Source organism: Myotis nattereri (assembly GCF_964212035.1).
Source record: "Myotis nattereri genome assembly, chromosome: 3".
NCBI classification, from domain to species: Eukaryota; Metazoa; Chordata; class Mammalia; order Chiroptera; family Vespertilionidae; genus Myotis; species Myotis nattereri.
In genome coordinates this window covers 195,200,177-195,214,197 of record NC_138077.1, presented here as the reverse complement: position 1 = coordinate 195,214,197, position 14,021 = coordinate 195,200,177, and the positions used below count along the sequence as shown (strand labels likewise).

The 14,021-nt window shown below is 46.2% G+C and overlaps 1 protein-coding gene across 1 annotated transcript in view; it reads right to left on the bottom strand.

The window, feature by feature from the left end:
* Window positions 1-14,021, bottom strand: part of LOC308515582 (CUB and sushi domain-containing protein 2-like) — a gene marked incomplete at its 5' end in the record, with an annotated part of 92,296 nt that overhangs the window by 2,972 nt on the left and 75,303 nt on the right. The window contains 6 exons of the mRNA XM_081086092.1: window positions 444-656; window positions 816-954; window positions 2,306-2,393; window positions 3,701-3,813; window positions 10,968-11,129; window positions 12,592-12,654. Of these exons, the coding sequence (XP_080942218.1) occupies window positions 497-656; window positions 816-954; window positions 2,306-2,393; window positions 3,701-3,813; window positions 10,968-11,129; window positions 12,592-12,654 (725 nt within the window). The 3' untranslated portion in view covers window positions 444-496. The remainder of the gene's footprint in view (window positions 1-443; window positions 657-815; window positions 955-2,305; window positions 2,394-3,700; window positions 3,814-10,967; window positions 11,130-12,591; window positions 12,655-14,021) is intronic.

Below are 14,021 nucleotides of genomic sequence, written 5' to 3'. Positions count from 1 at the left end.
CCTGTGCTGGGCACGCCGATGTGGGCGGAGGCTGCTGCCCAGCCTGGGAGCCGCCACCCCCGATGTCCCAGATGGCACCCAGGCACCTGAGACCCAGCGGAACCCCAGACGTGGAGCGGGGGTGGGGTGTGTGCAGGTCACGGGCCATTCTTGTTTTTGTCCTGTACTGTTCGATAATGCCGCAGCTCCAAGTGCAGTCATTACCAATCTCCTGAAAGGCCTGATTTATGTTGTCAGAGATGCCACTTTTTATTTTCTGCTTTCTGGTTGCAAGAGTTCTGAGTAGGAAAATGTCAAGATGGAGCGTAAAGATGAAACCTTAGAACGATTCTGGCATGTTAAAATGATCCCCCTGGAACCATTTCTCCTCTTCGTTAAGTATTTGCTCAGGGTGGATGTTAAAGGATGCGCGCACAGGTCCCGTCCCGCCCGCTCCCTCTCACCGGCTGCTGGAGGCGGGGCTCTCGGGGGCAGTGGGGGCGCAGCAGGCCTGGGGCTATACCGCTGTACACACTGTGCTGACTGTGAACTCCGCCTCGGTGGCCATGATGTCTGTGGGCTGGATGTTGCGGTCGTACATTGGGTTCTCAAAGGTGGCCCGGACATTTGTGTTCTCGTGGCCAGCATAGCCATTGAACGGAACTTTGGGTCTTCTCCTGGGAATGAGGGAAAGGACAGACTCAGGTCTAAAGTCAGACAGAGGGAGAGGGAGGCAGAGGGAGGTTTCAGGTCACAGGTCAGGAAAGCTCTGGGTGGGCTGGGGCCGGGCGTGTCTGGTCGCCCTCCCGCCCCGCTGCCTCCTTCCTTCCCTGTACCTGTGCTTGTAGAGATAGAGCACGAAGCCTGCAATGATGAGGGCGATGAAAGGCACCAGGATTGCGGCGGCCACCGAGCTGCTGTTGGAGGCAAAGTGGCGGCCGATAGACTCCGGGTCTGACTCCAGCAGCCTGAGGTCTGCAAGTCCCAAAGCATAAACCTTAGGTCAGAGTCACAGCCTGGGAGTCGGCCCCTAGCGGTCACCATTGGGAAGTGCGGCTGCGGTTGGCTAGGTCCCTCCTCCTCGCTGCCTTCCACACACACCCAGACCTTCCCGGGAGAAGGGGCCCACGGGGGTCGGTCAGATCGTATGTGAGGACAGCGTTTGGTCCTGGGGGAGCCAATCTGCGGGAGAATCTGAAACTATGTCGCAGAATAAAATCTTAAAAGGGTGCAGCCCTTTAGAAGTTTTGAAACTTTCTGGGCCATAGAACTTTACAAGAAAGTGAAAATATGAAACGGATGCATGAGGACCTGCTCTGGGGCCACTGAAGTTTCTGTCTCTGGAAGGTCTCCCCTCCTTTGCCTGCCCCTCCCCCCACAAGAGTGGGGGCTCAGAAGAGCGCAGTGGGACACCCTTGCCACCTGACTGAGGGGCTGAGGCTCCGAGAGGAGACAGGGAGTCCGCTGTGGAGCCAGAATCAGGACTCGGTTTCCTGAGGTCTCTCCGTGTTTGAGGCTGAGGGGTCAGGCATTTGAAGGGCTGCTGTAGGGAAGAGAGTGCAGCTTACGGGGGCAGAGCTAAGAGCTCTCGGAGGAGCGAGGTGGAGTGGGCAGAACAGGGAAGCTGATTTCCACTGAAGACAAGGGGAAGCTCTCTGAGGGCCAGTGCTGTGGCAACACGCGATGGACTGACTGCCTTGGCAGGCAGGGGCTCTGGAGACAGCACCGGGACTGCCTCCCAAGAAACCAGGACCTCTCCCCCCATGAGCCCGAGGCCACACCCAGAGGCTCTGGGTCAAAGCCAGTGTCTGGAGGGAGGATGCTGGGCACTGATGGTGTGGAGCATGCAGGCCAAAGATGACAGGAGAGCAAGGGAGGGAAGCCTCGCTGACAGTCCGTTTTCTCATCTGCAGGACGAGGTCTGCAATGCCAACCTCTGTGACATGTGGGGAGGAAAGGACAGCACGGATGAAGGCACCCCTCAGGACCCCACGGCTCAATGCTTAGGGATGTCTGGGTGATGCCCGAGGGCTGGCCAGACGGTACTGCAGGGGCCTGTATTTGAGACCCAATGCCCTTAAGTTGGGGGCCTTCAGCTCAACAGCTGAGCGTGAAACTGGCAAAGGGGAGTGCATGATGTAGCGTGGTTATTTCTGGAGAGGTGTTCCACCACTTCCGTCAGCACCTCAAAGGCGTCACTCATCCAGAAAGGGTTGAGAACTCCTGTCTGATTGTTGGTTGTCACCAATCCTGTCCTCTACCCCCATATACACATTTCTCCTCCACACCCATGAGCTCATGCTCCCAGGGGACAAATGCTAGTTACCAAGTCTTTGAAAGCCGAACTGCCCAAAGCCGTGGCCCTTGACGGAGCCTTGGTAGATGAAGGTGCCTCCGGGGGACTCTGAGGAGACCTGTGTGGTGGGAGCAGAGAGCGTAAGCAGGGAGGCCTGCCAGCAGGAGATGGAAGCCAGGCCAGGGACACACTCAGAGACATGTCGCCCAGACACAGACAGTGACCCCGACCGGCACAACCAGGCCCGGGCGGAGCAGGCTGATGTGCTGGGGGAGGGGCGGGGGCACCAGTGCTTGTAGGAGGCAGGGAGGCGTTTCTCTTTTCCACTGGCCAAGCCATTTAATCTGTGGCTTCAGTTTCTCATTTATAAAACAGGAATAATAACAGTACCTACGTCTCAGGGTGGCTGTGAAGATTAAATGAGTTAATATAGATGAAGCACTTACAACACTTAACAGGCCCTAGTTAAGTGTTAGCTGTTCTTGCTGTGATGAAAAGCTGACTTAGAGCACCCCGGGACAGAGCGAACCAAGATTAAAATGGACCCAGCAGACTTAACACACTTTGGAGAGTTCATCCCCGTTCCATTAGCTATAATATTTTTTGGGGGGGCAATTGGGGACATAACTCCTTGTTCCCTCTGCCACTTGCCTCCATGAGGCTCGTGTGACTGGCACAGACAGACAAACACACTTGTCGGAGGGCAGAGCTGGTGCTACTGGTATACCTTCCAACGCATGCTCTTCCCCAGGGCCCTCTGTCTGTGGTGCTCTAGGCTGACCTCCTCTCCTGTCCCCTTGAACACACCCTGGGTGACACAGACGCGGGCCAATGGCTGGCTGCCATACTAGGCAGTTGCTCCAGCTGCCCCTGGCCCCCCACAGCCCAATTCCTGTCTAGCCTCTGGCCTGCACTCCTGGCTTCATCTCCCAGCTCTGACCCTGTCCTCTCACCTCTGGCACCTCCCCTATGTCTTAGGCTCCCCCCCCTGTGCTGACTCACCTACCATCTGCATCCTTAAATGTGGGTAGGTGTTCCAGGTTCTCATCTGGGACACCAACTTCTCCCAGCTCCCACCACCACGCCCTGGCCTTCAACTTGCTTGAATTCACTGTATACCGCTGACCTCCAAATAACTTGCTTTTGGATCTAACATCAGAACCTACTCCATCTCGCTCAGATGTGCTGACCCTCTGGACTCCCAGCCTCCTGGACCTTTTTATCTTTGCCTTTGCCCATTTCACTAGCCAATGAGGTCTCCTTTGCTCCCTGTTCGGGCCCTACGGAAAGCCTCCTCCCAAGTTTCCACGTGGATGCAAGAGTTTCCACCCTCTCTTCACCTCCTCTTCCCTGGCAGTGACCTGGGAATGGGATGGGCCAAGGGTACCGGGAGTCCAAGGACTGAGTGAGATTTGCTCAACTTACATGCCCATCTAGAGCCCAGTGATCATCTTTGAACTTATTCACAAAGATCTCCACAGGCCCTGTGATCTGGTAAACCTGGAGTCGGAGATGGAAATCTTCTTTCTTGTAAATTCCTGGGAAAAGCAAGTTCAGAGGGTGCACTTGAGAGATCCAGGGAAATGTCAAAACCCAAGTTTGTGGGTATGCGGGCGAGAGCGTCTGAATGGGATCCTACATGCAGATGTTGATCTAAACACTCCACGAATTACTAACTGTAAGCAGGCAAGTATGGTGCTGCTGGGGAGTTGGTGTAGGCTGTGAGTCTGTGCAAGAATGTGCATGGGTGTTAATAAACACTGGATTACTGGCCTGTGGCTGGGACGCTGTTTATACACGCATGTGCGAGAATAAAGTGAATGTGGTTTTGTATATGTGAATGTATCAGTTAATGCGTTGGTGTGCCTGCAATTCAGTGTGTGTAGGAATGAATGAGTGATGTATTCGAAGCATATGAATGTGTTTAGGACCCTCTTAGAGCTAAAGAGTGAATGTGACTGTTCGCTTGTGTTCGTGTGTGTGCATGAGTGGATGTGAGCGTACACTCTGTATTAATGTGTGCATCCCTTCACTCATGCATTCGTTTGTCTATCCATCTATTCAACAAACAGTTTTTCTACATATTTAGTTTTTCTATTTATAGAAGGACTGAAAATTAGGGAAATTTTAGAAAATGCAGAGCTACATGAAGAAAAAGCATCACTCTTGATCTCATTACTAAGAAATAGCCACTGTCGGGGAGAGAAAATGGCGGAGGTTTAGACAGACGTGTCGGTGCCTTGTCCCGGAGCAGATAAGGGCGGGCAGCTGAAACGGGTAGCATACAGCCCGAATAAGCAGAGGAGATTCAGCTGAGACAGTCTGCAGCCAGGAAAGACAGAGAAATCCTAGATAAAGGGAACGGTTAGAGGCTGAGGCTGAAACCTCTCCAGGTGCGCTGGCACAGCCGCGGAGACCGTGCCATCTTGGGTGACTGTCGCCGGCATCCAGAGACCAGCTACTAACCCGGCAACAACGGCTCTCAAGCAGCGCGACTACGTGAACTCAGAGGAACTCGGCTTCTCCCCACAGAAAGCAGATCCAAGCAACAGCGGCCTTCTGATCTCCACACGCTCTGTCTGAGGAACAGCTGCTGTGGGTGAAGCCTCCCTCCACCAGCCAGAAGAGCCACAACAGCTGTGAACAGCACCCATCAGAAGACCCGCTAACAACAGAGGAGCAGCTGCTACCACAACCGCCCAAGGAGCAACCACAGCCCGAGGAGCCACTGCCACCTAGGGAGCAGCCACTGAACGACTCAATATCTATATACGTCAGTGAGATCAAACATGGGTAGACAAAGAAATCCCCAAAGGAAAGAAAAGGAGGACTCACCAGAAAAGCAGCTAAGTGATACAGAGGCATACAACATGACAGAAAAAGAATTCAGAATAAGGGTCCTAGAGTGCATACACCGGATGGAGGAAAAAATCGACAACTTATCCAAGAAGCAAGAAGAAACAGATGAAAAAATCGACAACTTAACTAAGACCCAAGAAGAAATGAAGTGCGATATAGCTGCAATAAAGAACACCATTGAAAGTATCAACAGTAGACTAGGAGAAGCGGAAGACCGAATTAGTGAATTAGAAGACAGGGAAGCAAAACACACCCAAACTGTACTTCAGTTGGAGAAAAAAATTAAAAGACAGGAGGAGAGCCTAAGGGAGCTTTGGGACAACATGAAACGAAACAACATACGAATAATAGGGGTGCCAGAACAACAGAAAGAGGAACAAGGATTAGAAAACCTATTGGAAGAAATAATATCAGAAAACTTCCCTGAGGTGGGGAAGAAAAAAGTCACACAAGCCCAGAGAGTCCCAAGCAAGGTGAACCCGAAAAGACCCACACCAAGACACATCATAATTACCATGGCAAATGTTCAGGACAAAGAGAGAATCTTACAGGCTGCAAGAGAGAGACGGAAAGTTACATACAAGGGATCTCCCATTAGATTATCAAATGATTTCTCAACAGAAACACATCAGGCCAGAAAAGAATGGACGGAAATTTACAAAGTGATGCAAAGCAAAGGACTGAATCCAAGAATACTCTATCCAGCAAGGCTATCATTCAAAATTGAAGGGGAAATAAGAAGCTTCACAGACAAAAAAAGGCTAAGGGAGTTTATCACCACCAAGCCAGCAATGCAAGAAATGCTAAAGGGACTGGTGTAAAAAGAAGAAATAAAAATCCCAGAAAGAAAACAGCCACACACACAAAAAAAGAAATGGCTACAAACAAGTACCTTTCAATAATAACTTTAAATGTAAACGGGCTAAATGCTCCAACCAAAAGATATCGAGTGGCTGAATGGATAAAAAATCAAGACCCATACATTTGCTGTCTACAAGAGACCCACCTCATTAGAAAGGACTCACACAGACTGAAAGTGAAGGGATGGAAAAATATCTTTCAGGCTAATGGAAAAGAAAAGAAAGCTGGGGTAGCAATACTTATATCGGACAAAATAGACCTCAAAGTGAAGGCCATAACAAGAGATACGGAAGGCCACTTCATAATACTAAAAGGATCAATTCAACAAGAAGATATAACCCTGATAAACATATATGCACCCAATGCAGGAGCACCCAAATACATAAAAAATCTTCTGGAAGATATCAAAGGAGAGATCGACAACAATACAATCATAGTAGGGGACTTTAATACACCACTGTCATCACTGGATAAGTCCTCTAGACAAACAATCAGCAAAGATACAGCAATACTAAATGACTCACTAGATCAGATGGACTTAATAGACATCTTCAGAACACTTCACCCCAGTGCCACGGAATATACATTCTACTCAAGTGCTCATGACACATATTCAAAAATAGACCATATATTGGGTCACAAGCAAAGTATCCCCAAATTCAAGAAGATTGAAATCATAAAAAGCGTCTTCGCAGACCACGATGGCATAATATTAGAAATAAACTGCAATAAAAACAACCCAAAATACTCAAACACCTGGAAGCTGAATAGCATGCTATTAAATATTGATTGGGTTACCAATGAAATCAAAGAAGAAATTCAAAACATCCTGGAAACTAATGACAATGAAAACACAACAATCCAAAACCTATGGGACACAATGAAAGCAGTCCTGAGAGGGAAGTTTATAGCTCTACAGGCCTATCTCAAAAAACAAGAAAAAATGGTAGTTAATCAGCTAACTCTACAACTCAAAGAATTAGAAAGAGAGCAACAAGAAAACCCCAGAGTGAGCAGAAGGAAGGAGATAATAAAGATTAGAGCAGAAATAAATAACATAGAGACCAAAAAAATAATACAGAAAATCAATGAAACCAAGAGCTGGTTCTTCGAAAGGATAAACAAGATTGACAAACCTCTAGCCAGACTCACCAAGAAGCAAAGAGAGAGGACCCAAATAAACAAAATCAGAAATGAAAGAGGTGAAATAACAACAGACCCCACAGAAATACAAATGATTGTTAAAAAATACTATGGACAGCTCTACTCCAGCAAACTAGACAACCTGGAGGAAATGGACAAATTCCTAGAAAAATACAACATTCCAAAACTCAATCAGGAAGAATCTAAAAATCTCAACAGGCCAATAACTATGGAAGAAATTGAAGCAGTCATCAAAAAGCTTCCAGCAAACAAAAGCCCAGGACCAGACGGCTTCACAGGGGAGTTTTACCAAACATTCAAGGAAGAACTAAAACCTATCCTCCTCAGACTACTACAAAAAATTCAAGAGGAAGGAACACTTCCAAGCTCATTCTATGAAGCCAGCATCACCCTAATACCAAAACCAGGTAAAGACAACACAATGAAAGAGAATTACAGGCCAATATCCCTCATGAACATAGATGCCAAAATCCTCAACAAAATCTTAGCAAATCGGATCCAGCAGTACATCAAAAAGATCATACACCATGACCAAGTAGGATTTATCCCAGGGATGCAAGGATGGTACAATATCCGCAAATCAATAAACGTGATACATCACATAAACAAATTGAAAGAAAAAAACCACATGGTCATATCAATTGATGCAGAAAAAGCATTTGACAAAATTCAACACCCATTTTTGATAAAAACTCTCAGCAAGGTGGGAGTAGGAGGATCATACCTCAACATAATAAAAGCCATATATGACAGGCCCACAGCCAACATCATTCTCAATGGACAAAAACTTACACCATTTCCCCTAAGAACAGGAACAAGACAGGGATGCCCCCTCTCACCACTCCTGTTCAACATAGTACTGGAAGTGTTAGCCATTGCAATTCGGCAAGAAGAAGAAATAAAAGGCATCCAAATTGGAAAAGAGGAAGTAAAACTGTCCTTATTTGCAGACGACATGATATTATACATACAAAACCCTAGAGACTCCATCAAAAAGCTACTAGACTTAATACATGAATTTGGCAATGTAGCAGGATACAAAATTAACCCCAAGAAATCTGAGGCATTTCTATACACCAATAGTGAACTTTCAGAAAGAGAGATTATAAAAACAATCCCGTTTACCATCGCACCAAAAAAACTAAGCTACCTAGGAATAAACTTAACTAAAGAGGTAAAAGACCTCTACTCAGAAAACTACAGGACGTTGAAAAAAGATATAGAGGAAGACATAAACAGATGGAAGAACATACCGTGTTCATGGATTGGTAGAATCAACATCATTAAAATGTCCATATTACCCAAAGCAATCTATAAATTCAATGCACTTCCCATTAAAATACCAACGGCATACTTCAGAGATCTAGAACGAACTCTCCAAAAATTCATCTGGAATAAAAAAAGACCCCGAATAGCTGCAGCAATCCTGAAAAAGAACAAAGTAGGTGGGATCTCAATACCAGATATCAAGTTGTATTACAAAGCCACTGTTCTCAAAACTGCCTGGTACTGGCACAAGAATAGGCATATAGATCAATGGAATAGAATAGAGAGCCCAGAAATCGGCCCAAACCAATATGCTCAATTAATATTTGACAAAGGAGGCAAGAACATACAATGGAGCCAAGATAGTCTCTTCAATAAATGGTGTTGGGAAAATTGGACAGATATATGCAAGAAAATGAAACTAGACCACCAACTTACACCATACACAAAAATAAACTCAAAATGGATAAAGGACTTAAATGTACGACAGGAAACCATAAAAATTCTAGAAGAATCCAAAGGCAACAAAATCTCAGACATATGCCGAAGCAATTTCTTCACTGATACAGCTCCTAGGGCACTTGAAACTAAAGAGAAAATGAACAAATGGGACTACATCAAAATAAAAAGCTTCTGCACAGCAAAAGAAACCATCAACAAAACAACGAGAAAACCCACTGTGTGGGAAAACATATTTGCCAATGTCATATCTGATAAGGGCCTAATCTCCAAAATCTATAGGGAACTCATACAACTTAACAAAAGGAAGATAAACAATCCAATCAAAAAATGGGCAAAGGACCTAAATAGACACCTTTCAAAAGAGGACATTCAGAAAGCCAAGAGACATATGAAAACATGCTCAAAGTCACTAATCATCCGAGAGATGCAAATCAAAACAACAATGAGGTACCATCTCACACCTGTCAGACTGGCTATCATCAACAAATCAACAAACGACAAGTGCTGGAGAGGATGTGGAGAAAAAGGAACACTTGTGCACTGCTGGTGGGAATGCAGACTGGTGCAGCCACTATGGAAGACAGTATGGAGTTTCCTTAAAAAACTGAAAATGGAACTCCCATTTGACCCTGTGATCCCACTTCTAGGAATATATCCCAAGAAACCAGAAACACCAATCAGAAAAGATATATGCACCCCTATGTTCATAGCAGCACAATTCACCATAGCTAAGATCTGGAAACAGCCTAAGTGCCCATCAGTAGATGAATGGATTAGAAAGCTGTGGTACATCTACACGATGGAATACTATGCTGCTCAAAAAAGGAAGGAACTCTTACCATTTGCAACATCATGGATGGAACTGGAGAGCATTATGCTAAGTGAAATAAGCCAGTCAATGAAGGAAAAATACCACATGATCTCACTCATTCATGGATAATAGAGACCATTATAAACTTTTGAACAATAATAGATTCAGAGGCAGAGCTGCCTCAAACAGATTGTCAAACTGCAGTGGGAAGGCCGGGGAGGGTTGGGGGGCAGGAGGTAGGGGGGTAAGAGATCAACTAAAGGACTTGTATGCATGCGTATAAGCATAACCAATGGACATGGGACACTGGGGGATGGGGGAGGCAGGGGGACTGTCTAGGTCGGGGGGATAAAATGGACACATATGTAATACCCTTTGTAATACTTTAAGCAATAAAAAAATTAAAAAAAAAAAAAAAAAAAGAAATAGCCACTGTCAACATTTTGGTTTAATTACTTCCAATTTTCTTTCTTATAAATAAGATTTTTTTCTTTTAAAAACTGGAGTCCCATTTTAAAAGCATTATCCTGGGTGTATTTCTTCCAAAACTGACATCATCTTTTACCCAGTAGATATGCTATAATTAGTATGGCCCCCCTTTTTAAAATATTTCCATTTATGTACTATGAATGGCCCTGTAATACGAACATCCTTTATTTATGAATGTTTGACTCCATCCATTTTTACTTCTTATGATAAAGATTCTTAATGAATGGGTCCCTTCATTTTCAAGGCTCTTGATACAAATGCCGCCCTGTTTTCTAGAACTGTGCTATTTTCAAGTTGGACCAGCACTGGATCAGTGCCTTTACTGGACCATGACCAGCACTAAAGTTTATCACTTAAAAACATCTTAGTGGGAAGAGTAGAATGTGATATTTTGTGTTTACTCTGATTTTTTTTTTGATTACTGATGAAAAATACTCTTCTCTTTTTTACTGACTGCCTATATTGTGGCTCCTGGGTTCTCAGCCCCCGTTTCTGGTTCCGTTTTAGGGATAAGAGTCTTTTTTCTCTTTATTTCTCAGGGTCCTTCCTATGTTCAAGTTATTGATGTTTGTCACCTTTGTCCCTGGTGTTTTTATCATGTAAACAAAGATGAATAGACACTTCCTCTTCCCTCTGCCCACCAGACAGGTCTGAGCCTCCCAGGACAGTACAATGTAATGACAGCAGATTCATCCTAGCAAAGGGCATGTGCCTGCCTGCCCTTAGCAGCCCTGGCTTGCACAGAGGGTCGGGGGTGGAGCGGGGGGGGCTACTTCTCACCGGCCAAGTGTAACTCCACGCCGCTGTGGTCAATCATGGTGGCATTGACCTTGCTGCTGACAACCTGGAAGCCAGTTACCCTGAGCATGGCTGGCTGCTTCTTCCCCTGGTACTCATAGGCCCCTTTCCAGAGGGAATTCTTGGCAAAAACATCCCCAGGAACTAGAGGAATTGAGAAACAGACATGAGAGGGACTCTGATGTGTGCTGGCAGACTTGAGACCCCCTGATGACGGACCCCAGTTCAGTTATGAGATTGCTTTCCCAACCTCTCACCCCGGGGGGGTGGTGGAGTGCTCGGACCTCTTGTGATCCTCTTGGCTCTCAGGGTGAATGAATGGAAGGCAAGCGAGAGAAGGTGGATAAGAAAAAAGGAGAAAACAAGAAAGGGAGCGAGGGAACTAGAAAGAAGAGAGAGAAAGAGAAAGGAGAAAAGAGAAGAAGGGAGGAGGCTGAAAAGATGAAGAAAGGGAAAAGAGAAATGTAGCAGTATCGTGGAGCAGATAGGACTCAGGCTGACGGAGGCAGACAGATCTGGATTCTCATCTTGGCTGTAAATTACCTGTTGTTTGGTCAAGTGTTAAGGGCCTCAGCTCCCTCACCTGCAGGCCACACCTGCAGTTCTGGAAGTGGGGGCCACCCCACCTGCCTCATCAGAGTTATTGTTTTGGGGTCAAGGGATCTAATGTTGCAAATTGTACATCACAGGACGTCAGGCACATAAAGCACCCGATGAACGATAGCTATTAAAACTATTATTTATCCTGTAATAATTCTCTATGGCACGTGTTATAATCCCTATTCTACCGAAAGATACACTGAAGCTCAAGAAGTGCAGCCCATTCACAGATGGTCAGTGCCCAGAATGGAATTTGGATTGAGTCTTGTTTCCTGTACAATGCACGTACTAACTAATATCACTGCCGGGTTCCGAAAAGCATATGATGGTGCATAATAACTGTGCACTGGTCAGGCAGCAGGCCTGCAGCTCTGTGTCCCGTTCTGGTCATCGCACTTGGGAAGAACCGACACCTCTCTTAAAAACAGAATCACTCCCAGGATGCTCCCGGGCAGGACCTGGGTCTGTGTCTAGGGGCAGTGATGGCGAACCTTTTGAGCTCGGCGTGTCAGCATTTTGAAAAACCCTAACTTAACTTTGGTGCTGTGTCACATATAGAAATTTTTTGATATTTGCAACCATAGTAAAACCAAGACTTATATTTTTGATATTTATTTTATATATTTAAATGCCATTTAACAAAGAAAAATCAACCAAAAAAATGAGTTCGTGTGTCACCTCTGACACGCGTGTCATAGGCTCGCCGTCACTGGGCTAGGGCCACACACTGGCTGGTGCTGTGCCGGGAGCGGGTGTGGGAATCAACAGCTCCAGAGCTCGAAGCTCTGGACGTGTTTTTGGAAAACCTTGGACCCTTCTTCTGGATGCGACTTTTGCTCCCTGCAGGCTCACTTCCTCCTGAAGTCTGCCTGGGTTGGGAGGTGGGAGGGGAAAGCAGTTTGAATCTACAGACAGTTTCCACTGGGTGCTCAGAAACTCATGTGCATGTTTCTGGGTGACTCGGTGAAGGCACCAACATGCGTCTTGAGATCAGGCCCGTACACACCTGAGGCCTGGGTGAGCGGCGGCTCCCGGGCAGGGTTGATGGGTCTCCCGCTGGGCCGGACCTCTGCTGGGGAAGGAGAATGGGAGGAGACAGGATCAGCCCCTGGTCTACATTCTGTTGGAAAACATGGCCGCCTCTCTGGCATCAGGTCAGAGGCTGCTTTGAGATCTTGCTTTGGACTTACCCTCTTAGACTGGAGGCGGGCTGCTTTGAAGGCGATGCCTCTCAGAGGATGAAATGTAAAGAGTTACACATTTTCCACCATTCAATCACAGTCATATTACACAAGGAATTTGGATATCATTACATATAACTCCTTATTACCATATTAAATAACAGGATCTACCAGCAAGTCTAGTAACTATCATCATCTTGAAGTAGTCAGGAACACAGACAGTATTTCATGATCTGAGTAACAACTGCAATCTATGAAAATCTGCGATTCCTGCTGGTGACAATGTCATTAGAATTGCTAACACGACTCTGGGCTTTGTCTACATTCTGATGAAAGGAAATGCTACGCTTCAGCAAGGGGGAAGGATGTCTATCTTCTACCCACCGCACAGTTCCCCCGAAGGCCCCATCGAGGACCTGGGGTTGAGAAGCCCTGAGCTGGGCTCTGCTTCCCTCCCAGATGCCCAGCACGAAAGAGGACCGTCCACTGACTAAAAGTAAACTTCCTCGCCCCGAAGGGGTTTCAGTGGAGCGCCTTCCCCCTGTGGGGCGGTGATATGAAGACCCAGAAGCCCTCCCAGCACAGGCAAGGCACGAGCTTAGGGCCTGAGACACAGCGAGGTTCAGATTCCAGCAGTGCTACGTAATAAGTGTGTGACTGACTAGTTATTCCACCACTCAGAGTCTTCGTCTCCTCCTGCTAGCACACACCTCACAGCTCTATGCTGGACAAATGAGGTTGTGAACATGAAAGTCATGGTCAGTAAATGTTAGTGTCTTTCCTTATTTTGCAGAGAAAAATCTGCCTGGTCACCAAGTAAGGACAGACTTTCCCTACTGTCTCCTCAGGGAGGCCACAGGACTTTAGAGCACACCCCTTCCAATTCTGGGTGCCAGCTTATGTTTAGGTACACAGAAAGCTGCAGAGAAATTTTCCACAGCGACTCAATATGCACAGGAATAGAACAATTCTAAAATTTGTATGGAACCACAGAAGACCCCACATAGCCAAAGCAATTTGGGGGAAAAACAAAGCTGAAGGAACCATACTTCCTGATTTCAAACTATATCACAAAGCTGTTGTAATCAAAACAGTACGGTATTGGCATAAAAACAGACAAATAGACCAATAGAACAGAATACAAAGCCCAGAAATAACCCCAGGGAATTAATTTTCAATCAAAGGGCCAAGAATATGCAATGGAAAAAAGCATAGTTTCTAATAAATCGTGTTGGGAAACACATGCAAAGAGTAA